Source organism: Miniopterus natalensis, chromosome 9 (genome assembly GCF_054644295.1).
Source record: "Miniopterus natalensis isolate mMinNat1 chromosome 9, mMinNat1.hap1, whole genome shotgun sequence".
NCBI lineage: Eukaryota > Metazoa > Chordata > Mammalia > Chiroptera > Miniopteridae > Miniopterus > Miniopterus natalensis.
The window spans coordinates 53,437,447-53,453,217 of NC_142089.1; the positions used below are offsets into that span (position 1 = coordinate 53,437,447).

At 42.0% G+C, this 15,771-nt stretch overlaps 1 protein-coding gene across 1 annotated transcript in view; it reads right to left on the reverse strand.

Annotated features, from left to right (window-relative positions):
- The window catches only part of DDAH1 (dimethylarginine dimethylaminohydrolase 1), a 122,730-nt gene that overhangs the window by 11,159 nt on the left and 95,800 nt on the right, over positions 1-15,771 (reverse strand). Inside the window, exon 4 of the mRNA XM_087820559.1 lies at positions 14,889-15,008. Within this exon, the coding sequence (XP_087676685.1) occupies positions 14,889-15,008 (120 nt within the window). The remainder of the gene's footprint in view (positions 1-14,888; positions 15,009-15,771) is intronic.

Genomic DNA, 15,771 nt, shown 5'->3' on the forward strand with positions numbered 1-15,771 from the left:
AGAGTGGGAAATGTCTGGCTTCCAGCCCGAGAGGATTTATATGCCTAGTTGCATTAACAGCCAAGCATTTCCGGCAGTTTCCAACATTTCTGGGAATTTTCTCATCCAAAGGACTGGAAGGCAGCTCCATTCTCCCACTTGTTTGTTACTCATGGTTTCTTTGTATTACGTCAATTATTTAAAAAATAAAATCCTCGGGCTATGTTGTTTTCAAAGAAAGCAATTTAGGACTTAATTGGTCAAATACTGAGGCAAAGTTGTACAGAAGGTATTCAGAAATATTTAGGAAATATTCAGAGCACATTTTTGGTTTATTCATGATTGATCTTTCTATGAAATATACATATGCACCCATCTCATCAAAATGGAGTCAATATTAAAAGCAACTGATTATAGATTCTATAGAGGTATACAATATATGATGCTCAAGCACACTTTTCATTGCTACTGGATATCTAAAATCATTCATTCATTTATATTCATCCATCAAGAGCTTATTGAGAACCTGACAACAGAGTAGGCATCAAGCCCAGGCAGTCCTTTTAAAGCTGAATCAATATAGCTATGGATAAAATTTTAGAATTGACAGCATGTTTCTTTTTTCCTAGTCCTTCTGCAAATCAAGAAGAGTAGAATTTGAGAGAGGTTGTCTTTTAAATATCCTGTCTGAATGGATGGGCTGTATAGATTCTAAGAATGAGGTTACTTGGTTCTTTTTGGTTAAATCTGGGCCTACTTTCAATGGCAGATATTCCTTTCAAAGCTAGCTGCCATCCCCTCCACAAATTCTCTCACATTTGGAACAGCTGCTTTTGCTCAGATATATGATCCTCTGAATATGTGGAGGAAAGATTTCTGTTATTTAAACTACAGCCAGAAATCACACGAACCATTTCCGGAAGGGGCCCTCAAAAACAATGGTTTCTGTGGAAGGCTGGGAGAATCTCTCACGCTGTTAGAGGAGCACTCTGAGCGCTGGGGGCTGGGGCGCAGGGCATGGGCAGGAGGAACAGGGGCAGTTCTCTGGGTGAGTCGCAGATCTCAGTTTCTCAGTCTGGGAGGCAACCTGCAACCCCAGTATGTGCCCTTGACCGGGAATAAAAACCACAACTCTTCAGTGCTCAGGCTGATGCTCCAACCACTGAGCCACCTGGGCCAGGCATACATACAATTTATTTAACATACATATATTTTTAAAAGTGTGCATTTAAATAAATTTTAGAGAAAATCTGGCGCCTGAAGCCATCTGAATTTGCTACTGGACCACGTGGGCTGGTTTCCTGAAAGCTAGCTATTGTGTTCTTTAAGTAGACAAAAGAGGAGCAAAGTCTTTGAGAATGGAAAAAGACAGTGGGTGGCAATGCATTATTGTGTCTTGAGCAGCAGAGGGGCAGGCTCCAAGGTGAGAGATGAGAAATGGCCAATGAAAGCCTCTGGAGGCTTTGCAGCTATGAAAGCAGTTACACATGGCTTTGTTACTCAATTTCTGTGATTATTTTACATTTATGAAATTTTTGCTCATGTATACTAAGTAGCTCCAATGCCTGAAAATAATGTTATACAAAAATCCAATAAATACTGGGACTGTATATAGCTATTTAATTCCCTGCTACTGAAAAACACTCTTGCTGGCATGGGCTACCTGATTTTCAAGTCACTGCTGTCCCTAAATGCATCGGGGAGAAGCACCTTACTCTGATATGCTCAGAAATGGACATTTCTGTGAAACAGGGTTGACAGATCTCCTTCATATTTTAGGATGGGGTTCCTTAACCTCAGCACTATTGACATTTCAGGTTGGATAATTCTTTGTTTTGGGGCTGTCCTGTGCATTGTAGGATATTTATCAGCATCCCTGGTCTCTATCCACTACATGCCACTAGCATTCCCCCACCCCCTGTGACAAAAATATTTCCAGACACTGCTGAATGCCCCTGGGGGTCAAAGTTGTCTCTGGTTGAGGACCACTGTCTTTGGGAGAAAGCCACAAAATGTATTTATATTTTAAGAGAAGAGGAGATACTTATGGGAAATAGGAAGAAAAATAGAAAGAGAAAGAAATCAGACTTCCAAGTAAATATACTATTTTCTATTCTTCCTCTGAAAAGATCCCTGAAAAGAAATGGACTAGTGTTTAAGGAAATAGCTGTTGTCCCCATATAACTTTTACAAGAAATCAAAATTGCTGTAAATGACAACTAAACAACAGCTAATGAAGAAAGCAGCCAACCCCACCTCGCCTGCTGTTGTGTGGGGAGTTACCAGGCTCTCTGCACTTCAGGTTTTACAATTCTGATGAGGGGAAGAGAAATCTTGGTTTCTGTCTGGATATGGCCTTTGTTGGTGTCCTACAGTGACTGTTGATAATATAATCTGATCACCAGGAAAGTGAGGCCATTTTATAGAAAACAAAGAATTATACATTGGGGAACCAGGCAGGAATTTGGAAATTATCAAGCCCACTTCTCTTTTACAGAAGCTCAGAGAGATAAAAAATTGATGTACTTAAAAATCATAAAAAGGCAGTGAAGCATAGTGAGGACTGTCCTAGAACTCATGACTCGTCCAGGCCTTTTATACTGGTCTTGATTTGGTGGAGAGAATTTAAGTGGGACACGGAGGAACAATGCCAACTTTTCCCTAGCCCTTCCTTCAGTCCCAAGTGAAGGGGTTTTTCTTCTCCTAAAGATCGAGTAAGATAATCTTGCACCTCTATTCCTTGATTTATGAGATGTGCTAGGCCAGCGGCTGTCAGCCCTGGCTACAAATTAGAATAACCTGGGCAGCTTTAAAAAAAAATACAGATTTCTGAGCCCTAACCATAGAGATTCTTTACTTGGTCCAGAGTGGGGAAAAACATTGGCATTTCTTTTTAAATGCTCCCCCAGGTGACTCTAATATGTAGACAGGATTGAGAGCCACTCTTCTGTGACCTCTCAATAATTTTCACCAACTTTGGGGGTAGAAGGTCGGAGGAGGAAAGGATGCAGATTATACTCTCATGTTATCTCTGCCCCCAGCTTCCACTGAATTAGATCCGTTTGGAGACAATTATTTTACAGGTGCTCTCTCTCTATTATATGTTAGGTCAGCATAAGCAGGGACCTCAGTAGTTCCTTGATTGCCTCAAAAAACCCCCATTCACGTAGGGTAACAGACCTTCCTCAGGTTTGGCAGGTTGGAGTATTGCAGTTATATAAACACACAGTTCTGTTACAGGAACACTAAGTGCTGGTGTGTTCAGACTTGACAACTCTGCTCTGGTCTGACCTCTCTCCATTCCCTTTCTTCTCCTCTTTCCCCATCTCTACATTCCTACTGCTTCTAACAAAGGGCATTTTTACTTTCTCTTTTGCTGTATTGTCTCCTGCTGATCCCAAACCTTCAAGGGTCTCACCTTTACCCCAAAGGACTTATCTTTTCCTAAACAAAGGCAATTCTCCCCCTAAGAGGAAGTGAGGGTTTAGCTCTTCCAAGGGTCTAGAGGACATCGTGGCTGCTCCCCCATGTCAATACCCTGCTTTCTCAGTAACTACCCCAATTTTCATTTGTATACTCACACTTCCCTGTGCAGCCCACATAATTGAGAAGCTAATTCTCACACTGACTCCAGGACTGATTCACAGTACCAGCAGTGTCTCAGTAATACAGTCATGGTGCCACTAGGCCAAAGTAAAACCCCCCAAAACAAACCAAACAAACAAAATACCCCCCAAAACAAACAAATAAACAAACAACTACTCTCAAATCTAACACTTTTGTTATTAAGCAGTAAGGTCCAAACAACTTAATAGAATTGTGTGTGATATCTGACAGGTTATTTGTTCTTTTTGAAAATTTAAAATATGCCACAGTGGCCCTGTGAGTTTGCTGCGGCGCCCAGAGAGCCTCAGTGCAGTCAGGGAACTGTAGCTCCAGTGTAATTCACCCCGGGTTAGAGTGAGTGGCTCAGGAGTGGGCAGATGACTGATTCGGACTAATAGGAATGGATAAGGCCTGAAAAAGCTTCTTTACTTTTCTGAAGGACTGATGTCCCCCTCTCTGAATGTGGGTGGGAAGCATGTAGCCAGCAGCAGCTGCTGGCGGTCACTGTGCTCCCCTGAACAGGAGCCAGCTTTATAATGAGGCTCATCTGTGAAAGGAGCAGAGAGATAAAAGGGTCTGGCCCTTTGATGACATCATTGAGCAGACAGATCAAACCTAAAGTCTGCATTACTTTGGAACTAGATGGACCAATAAATCTCCTTCATTGTTTCACTCAGCTTGAATTGGGTTTTCTGTTAATGGCTAGTGAAGACAGCCTTTAGCATAGGACTAAATTTGGCTGTAACAGAAACTACCTCCCCCCCCCCCCACCCGCCCCAGTGACTTTAAAAAGTTTTTCTCTCATGTGAAAGGAGTTTTGAGGTCATGGTGTAGTGTAATGACTTGACAATAATCAGGAGTCCAGGGCCCTTCTAGCTTTTTGCTCTGCCATACCTGGGACATAGCCCTTGTCCTCATGATATAAAACAGCTGTTGGCACTCCAACCATCACATCCTCTTTTTCAAGCAGCAAGATTCAGGAGGGGAGATGGCACAACTCCCTTTCAAACCAGGCTTCCTGGATTTCATACCCAGTGCTTCTACTTTCATCTCATTGAGCGATACTCTCATTGCCATACCGAGTACAAAGGAAGCTGAGGAATGTGGACTTTAATCCAAGTGGGAATGTGCACATTGAAAACTCAAGGTTCAATTCATGAAGAAGAAAAGGTGAAATGGAAGTTCGAGAAGGTAACTAGCTGATTGTCATCAACTGATTCAGAGAGCAATATACATTTTTACATCACCACTATATATATTTTGACATTTGCCCATTTAGGTAATTATCATACTGTTTGAATTCAGTTGGGTTAAGGTATCCAAGTCATCCCAGAAGGACAGATGATTAGATGATTATTGAAAAGCTTCTAAGGAGGGACAGTCACATTGATGGCCCTTTGCAGCGGTGCCTGGCATATGTAGGTACTTAATACATTAAAAACAGATTATTTTTAAATCCTCAGCTGAGGACATGTGTTTTTTTTTAAATTGATTTTTTTAGAGAGAGAGAATATCAGTGTGAGAAAGAAACATCTATTGGTTGCCTCCCACATGTGCCCTGACCGGGGATCGAACCCCCAGCCTAGGTATGTGTCCTGACTGGGAACTGAACCCACAGCCTTTCAGTGTGCGGGACGACGCTCCAACCAACAGAGCCACACCAGCCAGGGCTGTGCTCAATACACTTTTGTTGTGTTAAATGAATAATCTCTTAGCAGTGCACTACAGCATTTCAATAACTCTTAAAATCCTAAAATCTGCTGCAATTTCCCCTAAGACACACTCACTCAGAGCTCAACCTTCAGTGAAGAGCAGAGAAGAGCTGTCACTGAGCACTGTGCCACATCCTCTGTGCCATGGATACTGGTCACTCAGTCTCTCGCTTTAATCAGCTTCAGTTGCTCTCATGAGGCCCTTCTCAAATTCTCCCGAATAAGCTCAGGGATGGGACCAGACAAGCTTCTTATCCAAAGAGAGATCTGGGTTTCTTTCCTCCTTCCACTATTCCCACTTGAAGAATTTAGCCTCATGTTTGTTTTCAAGCCACAGGACTTCAGAACTGGGGAGGAACTCAGACTTTTCCATTCAAGTCCGAGGGCCCATGTGCCTGGTGAGAATTAGAGCAATAGCACTCACTGCAGATACGCTGCATTTTAATATACAAATTCTACCAACAGGGAGAGGCAGTAGAAGAAACACAGGATAAATAACTCTTATTCTGTAAGCATTTCCCTAACAAGACACAGCGTCTCAGAGAAAAATGAGCTCTTGACAAGCATTTGTAGTTCAATAATCTAGTAGAGTCCTGCATGGTTTTCTTTCACGTGAGAGCTATTTCTCTGAAGTGCCCGTTATTTTACTCAATATAATATTATTCTGAATGTTATTAGGTGGCATTTTCTGTTCAAGGATATAACAATTTACTTTTGGAAATGAATTTTATTCCCCTGCCCTCAAATGGCACGGTAGGAACTGATGTCTGGTGAGTCGCATACAGAGCCAGTGTTCCTCGCAGTGTGGTCTACAGATCACCTGCTTCCGAGTCCTGCAGTGGTTCCTGGGCTCCTTCCAGTCTTGCTGAATGAGAACTTCTCGTGGTGAACCCCAGGAATGTGATGTGCATTTCCACTGTGTGTTCTGTGTTGTTCTTGGGTACACTCAAGTTTGAAAACCACTCACTTAGGTTTTTCAAGTTAAATTAACTTGATCTTTACACCTAAAAGGTATTATTACTGCTATTGATGGTATAACTACTAGTAGCTAACCTATGTCAAGCTCTTATCACTTGTCAAGGTGTGGGTGAAAAATAAATGAATGACTAGAAAATGCACAAAATGTAACAGATTCAGTGCATTTCGTCTAACTTCTAAATGGTTCTTTTAAAACTCTGCACCGTGAGTCACCTCTACATATGTGATCACAGCTTTGAACTTGGTCCCACTTCAGAAAGAGATAAAAGGGAATGGCTGTTGTAACCTATCTCCAAAGCTGACTTTTACATTAGTAGGCAGATGCTTGGCTTTCACTACAGTATTCAGTGACCACAAATAAAAAATACATTTGGAAATATTCTTAAAGGTTGCTGGACCCATCTGACATTTTGAAAGATGAAAAACAAGAAGAAATAGTAAGTGCTTATTAAGAGCATGGATACCAGTGTAATGGCTTTGCAAGACATTGGTGGCAAATTTACTTGTGTTTCTCTTGCATGCCATTGTTTCTAAGGATGGTACAACTCTTGGCATTGTATCAGGTCACGTGGATATTTCCCTAGTGGCTGGAGAACAATTCAGTTAAAATGTCACCTCTAATTTAGTGTCTTTGTGTTACCATATGCTTTATTAACCCTCAGCCAAGCAATAGGATACTCATCAAAACCTACGGCAATAGGATACTCATCAAAACCTAATACATGTGATGTCCACGGAGAAACAGTAACCTAAAACTCAACCATCCTCCCTCCAGCTCAACTGACACATTTCCTATCCCTTCAACATCATGGGTACTGCTGTTGGCTGGCAGAGAGGGTCACACAGGTCATCTTGCAACATACAATTTCATCCCAGAAGGCAGAAATCATCCTAGCTTTTTTTGACGGTCTTTTGCCAACTCAGTTCAGCCAAGGAACAATAGGACGCTGCTAGGGACAAAGGGCATGTGAATATAAAAGTGATTTTTTTTTGGTGTGCCCTGAGAGTGAGTAGATAAAGATAATAAAATATAAATGGAAAATGGTAAAGGACAGAGACTCCAAATTTGGATAAGCCACTGAGTGCTGCCAGTGGAAACTGAAATGGGAGCCAACCTCATTAGTGGCATAGGGGCTTAGACATCGGATGCCTACCAGAGCTGCTGTCAGTTGGATGTGTCTGAGTACAGCTCAGTTCCCAAACTGTGAATCTAGGTCAGTGAAAGCCAGCTACATACCTTTGCCTACCAATTTCCTATGGCGTGTTCCTGTGGAGATGAGGCGTAAGGGAGAGTTTGAACTCTTTTCCAAAAATTCCCCCAAAGGCACCTCATCTGGTAGTCATTTCTGGTCATTTTGTTCATCATTGTCCCTCAGGGCCTAGTACGGTGCCTGGTACACAACAAGAGCTCTATAAATATCTGTCAAAGTGCGGCTCCACTCCCTTTCCTCCCTTGTCCCGTCAGGCCATCAGTCACGATGTTCTGGTGCTTCTCTAAATGGACCTCACCTTCTGCGCAGCCCTTTCTATGCTCACGGCTACCCTCCTGGTCCAGACCCTCCTTGCCTTTATTTACGGACTGCATGATTGTATCTGACTAGTTTTATCACTCCTAATCCTTCCCCTGTTAAATCATTACAGGCACAAGGCTACACAGATCTTCCTGAAGGATCTTCAGCTTTTACACCTCTGTTGAAAAACGGAGTGGCTCACCACAGTCTGCAGGTAAGAAAGCCCTAATTCCTTGGCCTTTGGACCACTCATATCTTGGACCTTTATTCTCTTTCTTTCCCCGCCTACACCCCTTGTTCTAGCCCTTGTTTTTGATTATAGAATATTCTCCCAGTTGTCCTGTTTGTAATGAGCACTCCTCCTCCGTGCCAGCCTGTGGCTTGCTGTTCATCAGGTCCACTCAGACTTTGCCTGCTGCCTCCTGTGATCACTCTCTCCTCAGAACTCCCATCACTCTACCGGACCCTGTACTGTTTATTAGTCATTTACACTGTGACCATATTTATCTTTTAACGTCCCATCCTGTTTATCCAGTTAAGCTGGAAGGGCACTGAGGACAGAGACTGTTTCTTACCCAACTCAGTGTCCCCTCTGCTGAGGACAGTATCTTTCACACAGCTGCTGCGCCATAAATACTGCTGTATCCTGCTGAAGAAGCCCAAGCTTCATGCTCAACTGTGATCACTTTTTAATTGCCTTTTTAAAAGTCTTTTTAAAGAGGCAATAATAAATGGTTTTGGAAATCTTACTTCTTCCTATCAGATTTTTATGTATGAATTAAAATGATGTCATCTGTGGGATGTCCAGTGTAACAGTTATATATGTCACTGGAGCCTCCTCAAAGAAAAATGGAACTAGCTAGGTCAGATCCATCTGTGGTTTTCTATCTTCAAATAGGCATGAAGATGTTCAGCTAAGCACAAGTCTCCCATCACCCACAGCCACTGAAAGGCCCATATTACAGTGGTCAAGAGTCGACACTGAACCCACTTTGGAACTATCCTTATCACCGGTGCTTTATAATTAAGTGGCTGCTACTTTTTGCCAAGTGCTTGGGCACCCCCATGTCCAACACACAGTCTTTTCACCTTGACTGCATGTCATGAAATTTCCAACGGGCAAGAATGAAGCTCTCATTCCCTAGTGAGGCTGATTCAACTTTGTATTTTCACAAGACTGAGTACAGGAGACAGGGGTCACACAGGGAGAGCTGGAGGCAGAGCCAGAAGGACAGCCATGAATTTGGATTCTCAGTTCTCTGCTTTGCCCTCTAGACAATTGTGCTTCTTTAGTAAAATCAGCATATGATTATTTAAAAAAATAAGTTCTCTAGAGTCAGGAACGGCATGCAGTTTCACCATTCTCCCCCTCCTCTGGAACACATCTTCATATGTTAAGATCAGGTCATGTTAGATTTCTGTGTGTGTGTGTGTGTGTGTGTGTGTGTGTTGGGGAGGGGATATGGAAACATGAGTAAAATACAAATTTCCTGTTCTCAGAAAATGATAACAGCGATTTTTGGTAACTCAGAATATTTTAGTAAGGAATTTTACCATACCAAATTATTGAACGATGGCATCCAAGTTATCTTCCAGTTAGGTATTATATTTTAAGTTTATACAATACTGAACTCTAGGCAGCAAAAAGGTAAGGCATTTCTAGCTTTCTATGGCTTTAATTTGGATACTTTCTCTACTTTTACTGGTACTTGGAATATGTTATTTTGTACCTGTGGACAAAAAAAGGGGGCCGCATACGAAACCTGACAAGCTCAGGGGAGGCCTGCATGGCAGACCCTACAAACTCAGAGACCTAAAGTAACTACACAGGATGGTCTGAACCTACAAATCCCTAACTGAAAGCGGGTCATGGCATGTAGTCATGTCCTAGGCCTGTAGCTTCCTTGACAAAGGTCAATCTTTACCTGATGTGAGCCTGTCTGTTGTCTTTTTCAAGAGAGCATACCTTTGAAATGTAATCTTCTTTTCCAGGCCCCTCAGGGCACTCCCCCCTACACCAGAGCACCACACCATGGAACCCCTCGTTCTTATCCTGTTCCCCCACGTACCATCTCCGTGTGCTGTAAATGCTAATTATTAACTATTCTGCACCCACCGATGTAAAAGAAGTACGTGTCTCTCTGTTTTACTTTTTATCCCATCCCAGAGATTTCCCTGCTTTGCTTTCTCCTGCCCCCTTAATCTACCACCAACGGGTTTCGTGTAACCCTCCTTACATTTCTTACTTTAATTCTAATATATAAGATAAGCTGCAAACCCGCCATTCTCCAGAGCATTTTCTCAATCATTGAGATTTTGTTTCCCAGCAAGTGTCACTTTGGTTCAAATAAACTCATAAAAATTCTGTACAGGTTTGGATGTTTCTCGCGACATACCTATAGGACATAGTGGTTGGCTTCTTCGGGGTACACTATTCAGGATTCTGAGGCAGGTGCTTTTGGAAGTTGCAGGGATCCTTGAAGGCAGTGCACCAGAATCACCTGAGGATGCTTGGGCTCAATCCCAGGGCCAGAACATACGAATTTTCTGAGCTAGGCCCAGGGTAGTGTGCTTTCAGAGGTTCCTCAGGTGATTTTAAACCACACCTCTCATTAGGAACCACTAATTTAAGGTCACTTAGAGATTTTTCCTTTTGTAAGCAAGAGTCTTGGATCAAAAGGCCCCTTAAAAGGCCATTTGTTCAACCACCCAACAGGTGCTTAAATTCCCACATAGAGTCTGTTGAATACTTTTTGATGTCCCATCACATAATGGACAAAATAAACAACACTTTAAAAATAAATAATTTCAGCCTGGCTGGGTGGCTCAGTTGGTTGAGCATCGACTTGTACACCAAAAAGGCTGCAGGTTCGATTCCCAGTCAGGGCACATAACTAGGTTGTGAGTTCGATCCCCAGTCAGGGCACAGACAGGAGGCAACCAACTGATGTTTCTCTTTCTCTCTCTCTCTTTAAAAAAAAAAATTAAAAAAATATATGTACACACACACACACACACACATATACATGTGTATATATATATATGTATATATATCTATCCTTGGTTGAAAATTAAAAATAAATAATTTCATCTTTTTTCCACCTGACATTTTTCTTGTAAGCTCAAGGGAAAAAATAACATTATTATTCCCTTTCTCCTACTTGGCCGATTTTGCCTTCTTCCTGCCTTGAGACAAGGGCTGAAATTCAGCATGGCTGTTTTGGTCCCACAGCTTCAGATTATTTATTGCCCTGTTATGTCAACGCATTTTGTTTTGCGCCCCCCCCCCCCCCCCCCCCGCCCCAGTCTTGTTGGCAGCCAGCTCCGGGAATAGTGTCAGATAAGCAACTGCTGCCAGGACAAGAGGCATAAACAGTTGTTACAAAATCAAAGGCTATTTTATTTTATGTTAATTTTTAAATTCAGACATGGTAGTTTTTTAAAAAATCATTGTTTTGTGGGTCTGGCGAATACAACTGGAACAGACTACCAGGTAATAAGGCTAAATTAAACTGCAGTGGGACGGCCAGTATGCTTTCAGAGCAGAGGCCCAGTGTGGGAAATCCTGCGGCTACGCGGTATGATTCCCTGTGACAACTCACAACTCAAAGTCTTTATTTTTCCATTTCATTCACCCTGTTGATACCAGTTAACTCTCATTCCATCTTTTGGTTTTTGCGATTGCTGTTACAGGCAATAGAAAAGGAAATTCCAGGCAATAAAAAAACATACAAAATCAAAACACATTGAGGGTTTTTCCACCTTCATTTTTTTATATGACCATCTATAAAATAACATGGACATTTTTGGACATAAAACCAATGCTGAAGCTGAGACAAAAGGAGAGGAAATACTGCCTGAGTGACCTCTATTATGTAGTCATTCAAAAGAAAAACATGGAGTGTGCGATGCAATTTAAATTACTGTAGTTGCAAAGCAGCCCAAGTCCTCATTTAAGGAATCTTACAAATGCAGTTAGTTATTTCAGGAAGTAGATAAGAAACCTAAAAGACATTTCCATCGAGATGCCTTATGAACATTTTAATTTAAAATGGCAAGTCTGCTGGAATTCTACTTACGATAGTCCAGCTCCATTTACATGACATAGAGACAAATAAGGAGTGGTGATCCCATAATTCTTTTCTTACCACATCCTTTTAGTATTTCTATGAAAAGTATTTTAAAATAATCATTCCTTGTGACACAAAAAAATAGAATTATTAATAAAAGAAAGGCCACTAAACAAAACTGCCGATGCCAAAAGGAGAAAAGAACTGGTCTGCCTGGGGTGAGGAAGGTGAGAAGGCTCCTCTTGCTACGTGGCCAGCAGGTGGCAGAGCCCCAGGACTTGTCAGTACCAAAGCCCCTTGAACTCCAGCTCAGCTCTGGTAAGCCAGCAGCTTCCCCACCTGATTAGTTTCAGGAAAGTTTTAGCTAAGGGTCACTCCCCTCTCCCCTTACTTCCCTGCCTCCCTCCCTTAGTCCCTCCTTCCTTCCTTTTTCTCCCCTGCCACGCCAATTACTGGGGGACTGAATGCTATCAAGGAGACTGAATTAAAAATCTTTACTGAGTCCCTCCCAAGGGCAGGAATTACAACTGGTCCTCCTGTGACTGAGAGCATGTAATTAATCCAGGTTCCTTTGGAATGCACTTAGAAAAGATCGGGGGAGATGCGGTGCAAATCTACTCTTTACCATGTAATTTTTTCCTCCCCGACTTTATTAAGGTATAATTAACAATTAAAAATTGTACATATTTAAGGTTTACAAGGGCTGGGGGAGAGGAAGGGGAGATTTTGGTCAAGGGGTAAAAGGTTTCAGTCTTTTTTATTTTAGTTAAAAAAAAAAACAGGCTAGCCTGGAAAAGATAGGCATCATGTACAATGTAAAGCCCACTTCCAATAGTATATGTATTTTTTCCCTAAACTTTAAAAATTAAAGTAGAACATACAAAGTGGCCCTTGGGACCATGACTCCCTTCTTCCTTCTTAAAGTAACCCCTATTCGGAAGCTAACAGCATAGAGTAGTTCTTTAACTAGTTGCTTAACTTTAAATGAATGAACTAATAGCATTCATGTTTTTTGGAGACTGACTTCTTTTGCTCAAATTATGTTTGTGAGCAGCAGTTCCAGCTGTGCAGCAACTAGAGCTCTCATGATCTTGAGGAGGAAAACATTTCTTCTGCAAGACACAAGTACATCTATTGCCCGTGCATGAATTAATCTTACACCATTTTCTTTTATAGTTAGAGAGGCAGGATGAAGGTGGTAGTTGCTCAGGGGCATGCTGGGAAGTCTGGGAGGAAAACTATAGAAAGGGCAGAATGCTCTAAAGACTAATTTTGCTTAGAGTATTTCTAAGATAAGACGTGATGTCAAATATCTTTAGGAATTTGTTCAAGCCACTAACCTCTAGTACCTTGGCCATATCAACAGTAAAATGCAGTAATATACTCTGTGTTAAATGTGTATTAAATGTACTTTGTATTGAATATGTTCTGGGCTTTTTAGCAGTGAGTTGCTAAAGTCTTCCTAGACAGATGATTTCACTGAAATATCCAACGTACACACTTAAATCTACTACAACCTTAGACAGGTATGATGACTATCTACATAAGAACCCACTTCATTAACCAAGGATAGATTGCAAGCCATCACAAAGTGTCTTGAATGCAATAAGAAACCCTTGGGCTCTCAGCTCTGCAAAAATATGTAAGACGTGGTTTTTAGACTCTGGAGGAAGCAAGTACTGGCAAACAGCGACAGATGTGGGAAGTAATCAAGCTTTCAGTGTGCAGTGCGGGAAGGCACAAGTCACCTCTGTTTAACTGCCTCGCCCTTCAAAGACATGCCCAAGTAGCCAGAGGCTTCTCTCCAGAGGCAAGATTGAGATATCAAGATTTGCAAGGCAAAAATCGGTATCTGGGACCAAACTCATATCTTTCCTGAGACAGGTCATATCCTGGACACAAGCCAAAAAGAAAAACAACAGGATGAGGGGGATGGTTGGAGAGAGCGGAGGAGAAAGGGGAAGCTCAGCCAGAACGAGTCCATGGGAAAATAACAGGAAAGGCTTTGAACAGAGAAAGAACGAGTGTTGCGCAGGGTGGGCAACTGGGGAGAGGAGACCCAGGGCCCAGGAAATTGGATTCTGAAACCATAAGATCCTATTCAAAAAGCTTTATTTCATCAGATCTCAGTATTTTCACTTGTGAAATGGAAAAAGTAAGACCCATATGCTTTCATTACTTGCCAATGATGTACCTGTCCCTATCCATGTATCTTCTTGCCTATCTCCATCAGTTTTTATATCTTCAGATTAATAGTAGGACTTACCCCACTATCAGTTTCATTGATCGTTCTTATTTGGGAGCCCAAACTGTTCTCAAATAAATAAGCAGTCAGTTCACTAAATCTGAATTTCACCATCCCACCCAGGAGCCCACTAGAAAGCTCTTTATTAGTTGGACTAGCTTGCTTACATCTCATGTATGTACTTTGCTCAGTCTTTGTTTATACCAGGTCTTCATTACCCATGGCTTCCACTCATAATCCAGCTGTGTGACCTGGGCAAGTCATATTTTTTTCTAGAGAACAGGCTAGACCTATTCTCATCTGTGAAATGAGAAAAGCTTCTGTCCTAAAAGTTAAGCATTCTAGATGTGTATGAAGAAGTTCAGATTTTGGGTCCTTCTGAATCATGGCTCTCTGAAAGACTGTTATGGAACAGTGCAGCTCTACAAAGGATAAGAATCATACAACGGCCCCTTGTGCACCAACGACCTGACTTAGGAGAGGAACATTACGGGGAGCTCTACTGGTGGCACCCTTCTTTCTCCCAGAGGCAGTAACTGTGCTGAGCTCAGTGTTTATTCTGCTGAATCATGGCCTTTCTAGAAAAGCAGGGGTGTGAGTAGGAATGGCTCATCACTTAGGTGTTACTGGTTCCTGACGAATGAGAAGTCACGACAGTGCATGTCCGAGAAAGCTCGAGTGTCAGCCTGTTCTCTCCATGCCACCCCTGCTGATACCTACCCAGAAGACAAAATTAGAAAAACCATGTGGCAGGCATTCCCTAGAAGGCATCTAGTTTTGTACTTACCTTGAGGGCCTTCTGTGCAGATTCACTGGATCCAATTGCGATGAGGTTAGGCCCAGCCATGCTGCAGAAACTCTTCAAATGCAAAGTATCAGTCACTGGGACTGTGGAGACCGCATAGTCCTATGCAAATAATAGACACAAGCAGGTTGGCATTGCAGAATCATTCTAAAACCTACTGAAACCTGCCTGAATCACGCTCGCTCCTCTGGAGGCTGCCAGGGGCCTGAATGTCTGCAAGGAACACTGGGACCCACAGGTTTTGTTATCGCCAGTTAAGTGAAGACTGCTTCTAAGAAGAAAGTGCAGAGCTTTCTTCCGGATGTGTGACTATCAACAGCTTCACTGGCTGATCTATGGAGCGGGTTGCTCTGAAAGGATGTATCTAAATATCTCGTGCAAACTAGAGCCTCATGTCTTCATGGGGAGCAGAGCTTCATGGGGGTTCTATCCCTTCCTAAGCAGTCTGGTGAACCAACCTATTAGTGGTCAACAGAGTAAAGGGAACTTGAGAGGATGTGTGCCGACACCTAGCACAGTTTTCAGCACATAGTAGGCACCCAAGTACAGGTGATCCTTCATTCTAATCTGAAAAATCCACATTTCAAGCTAGAGTCAATTGGGTCTCCAGATTTTTTTTAAAATCATCGATTGTGCCATGATAATTTGTGGTTGAATGATTATATATTGGGAGAAAACAGATGTTCATGATAACTTTGTTGTTGCTGTGGTAGCTCAATAAAGCCTATTTATTGAGAAATCTGAATTTGATAGCTTCTGAAACTTCTAACCGACATACAAATATTAGGAATCAGTTTGCGAAGCCGGTGACATATAAATACCATTATTCATGACTTACTGATTCAGCGGGTCTATGAATATTTAT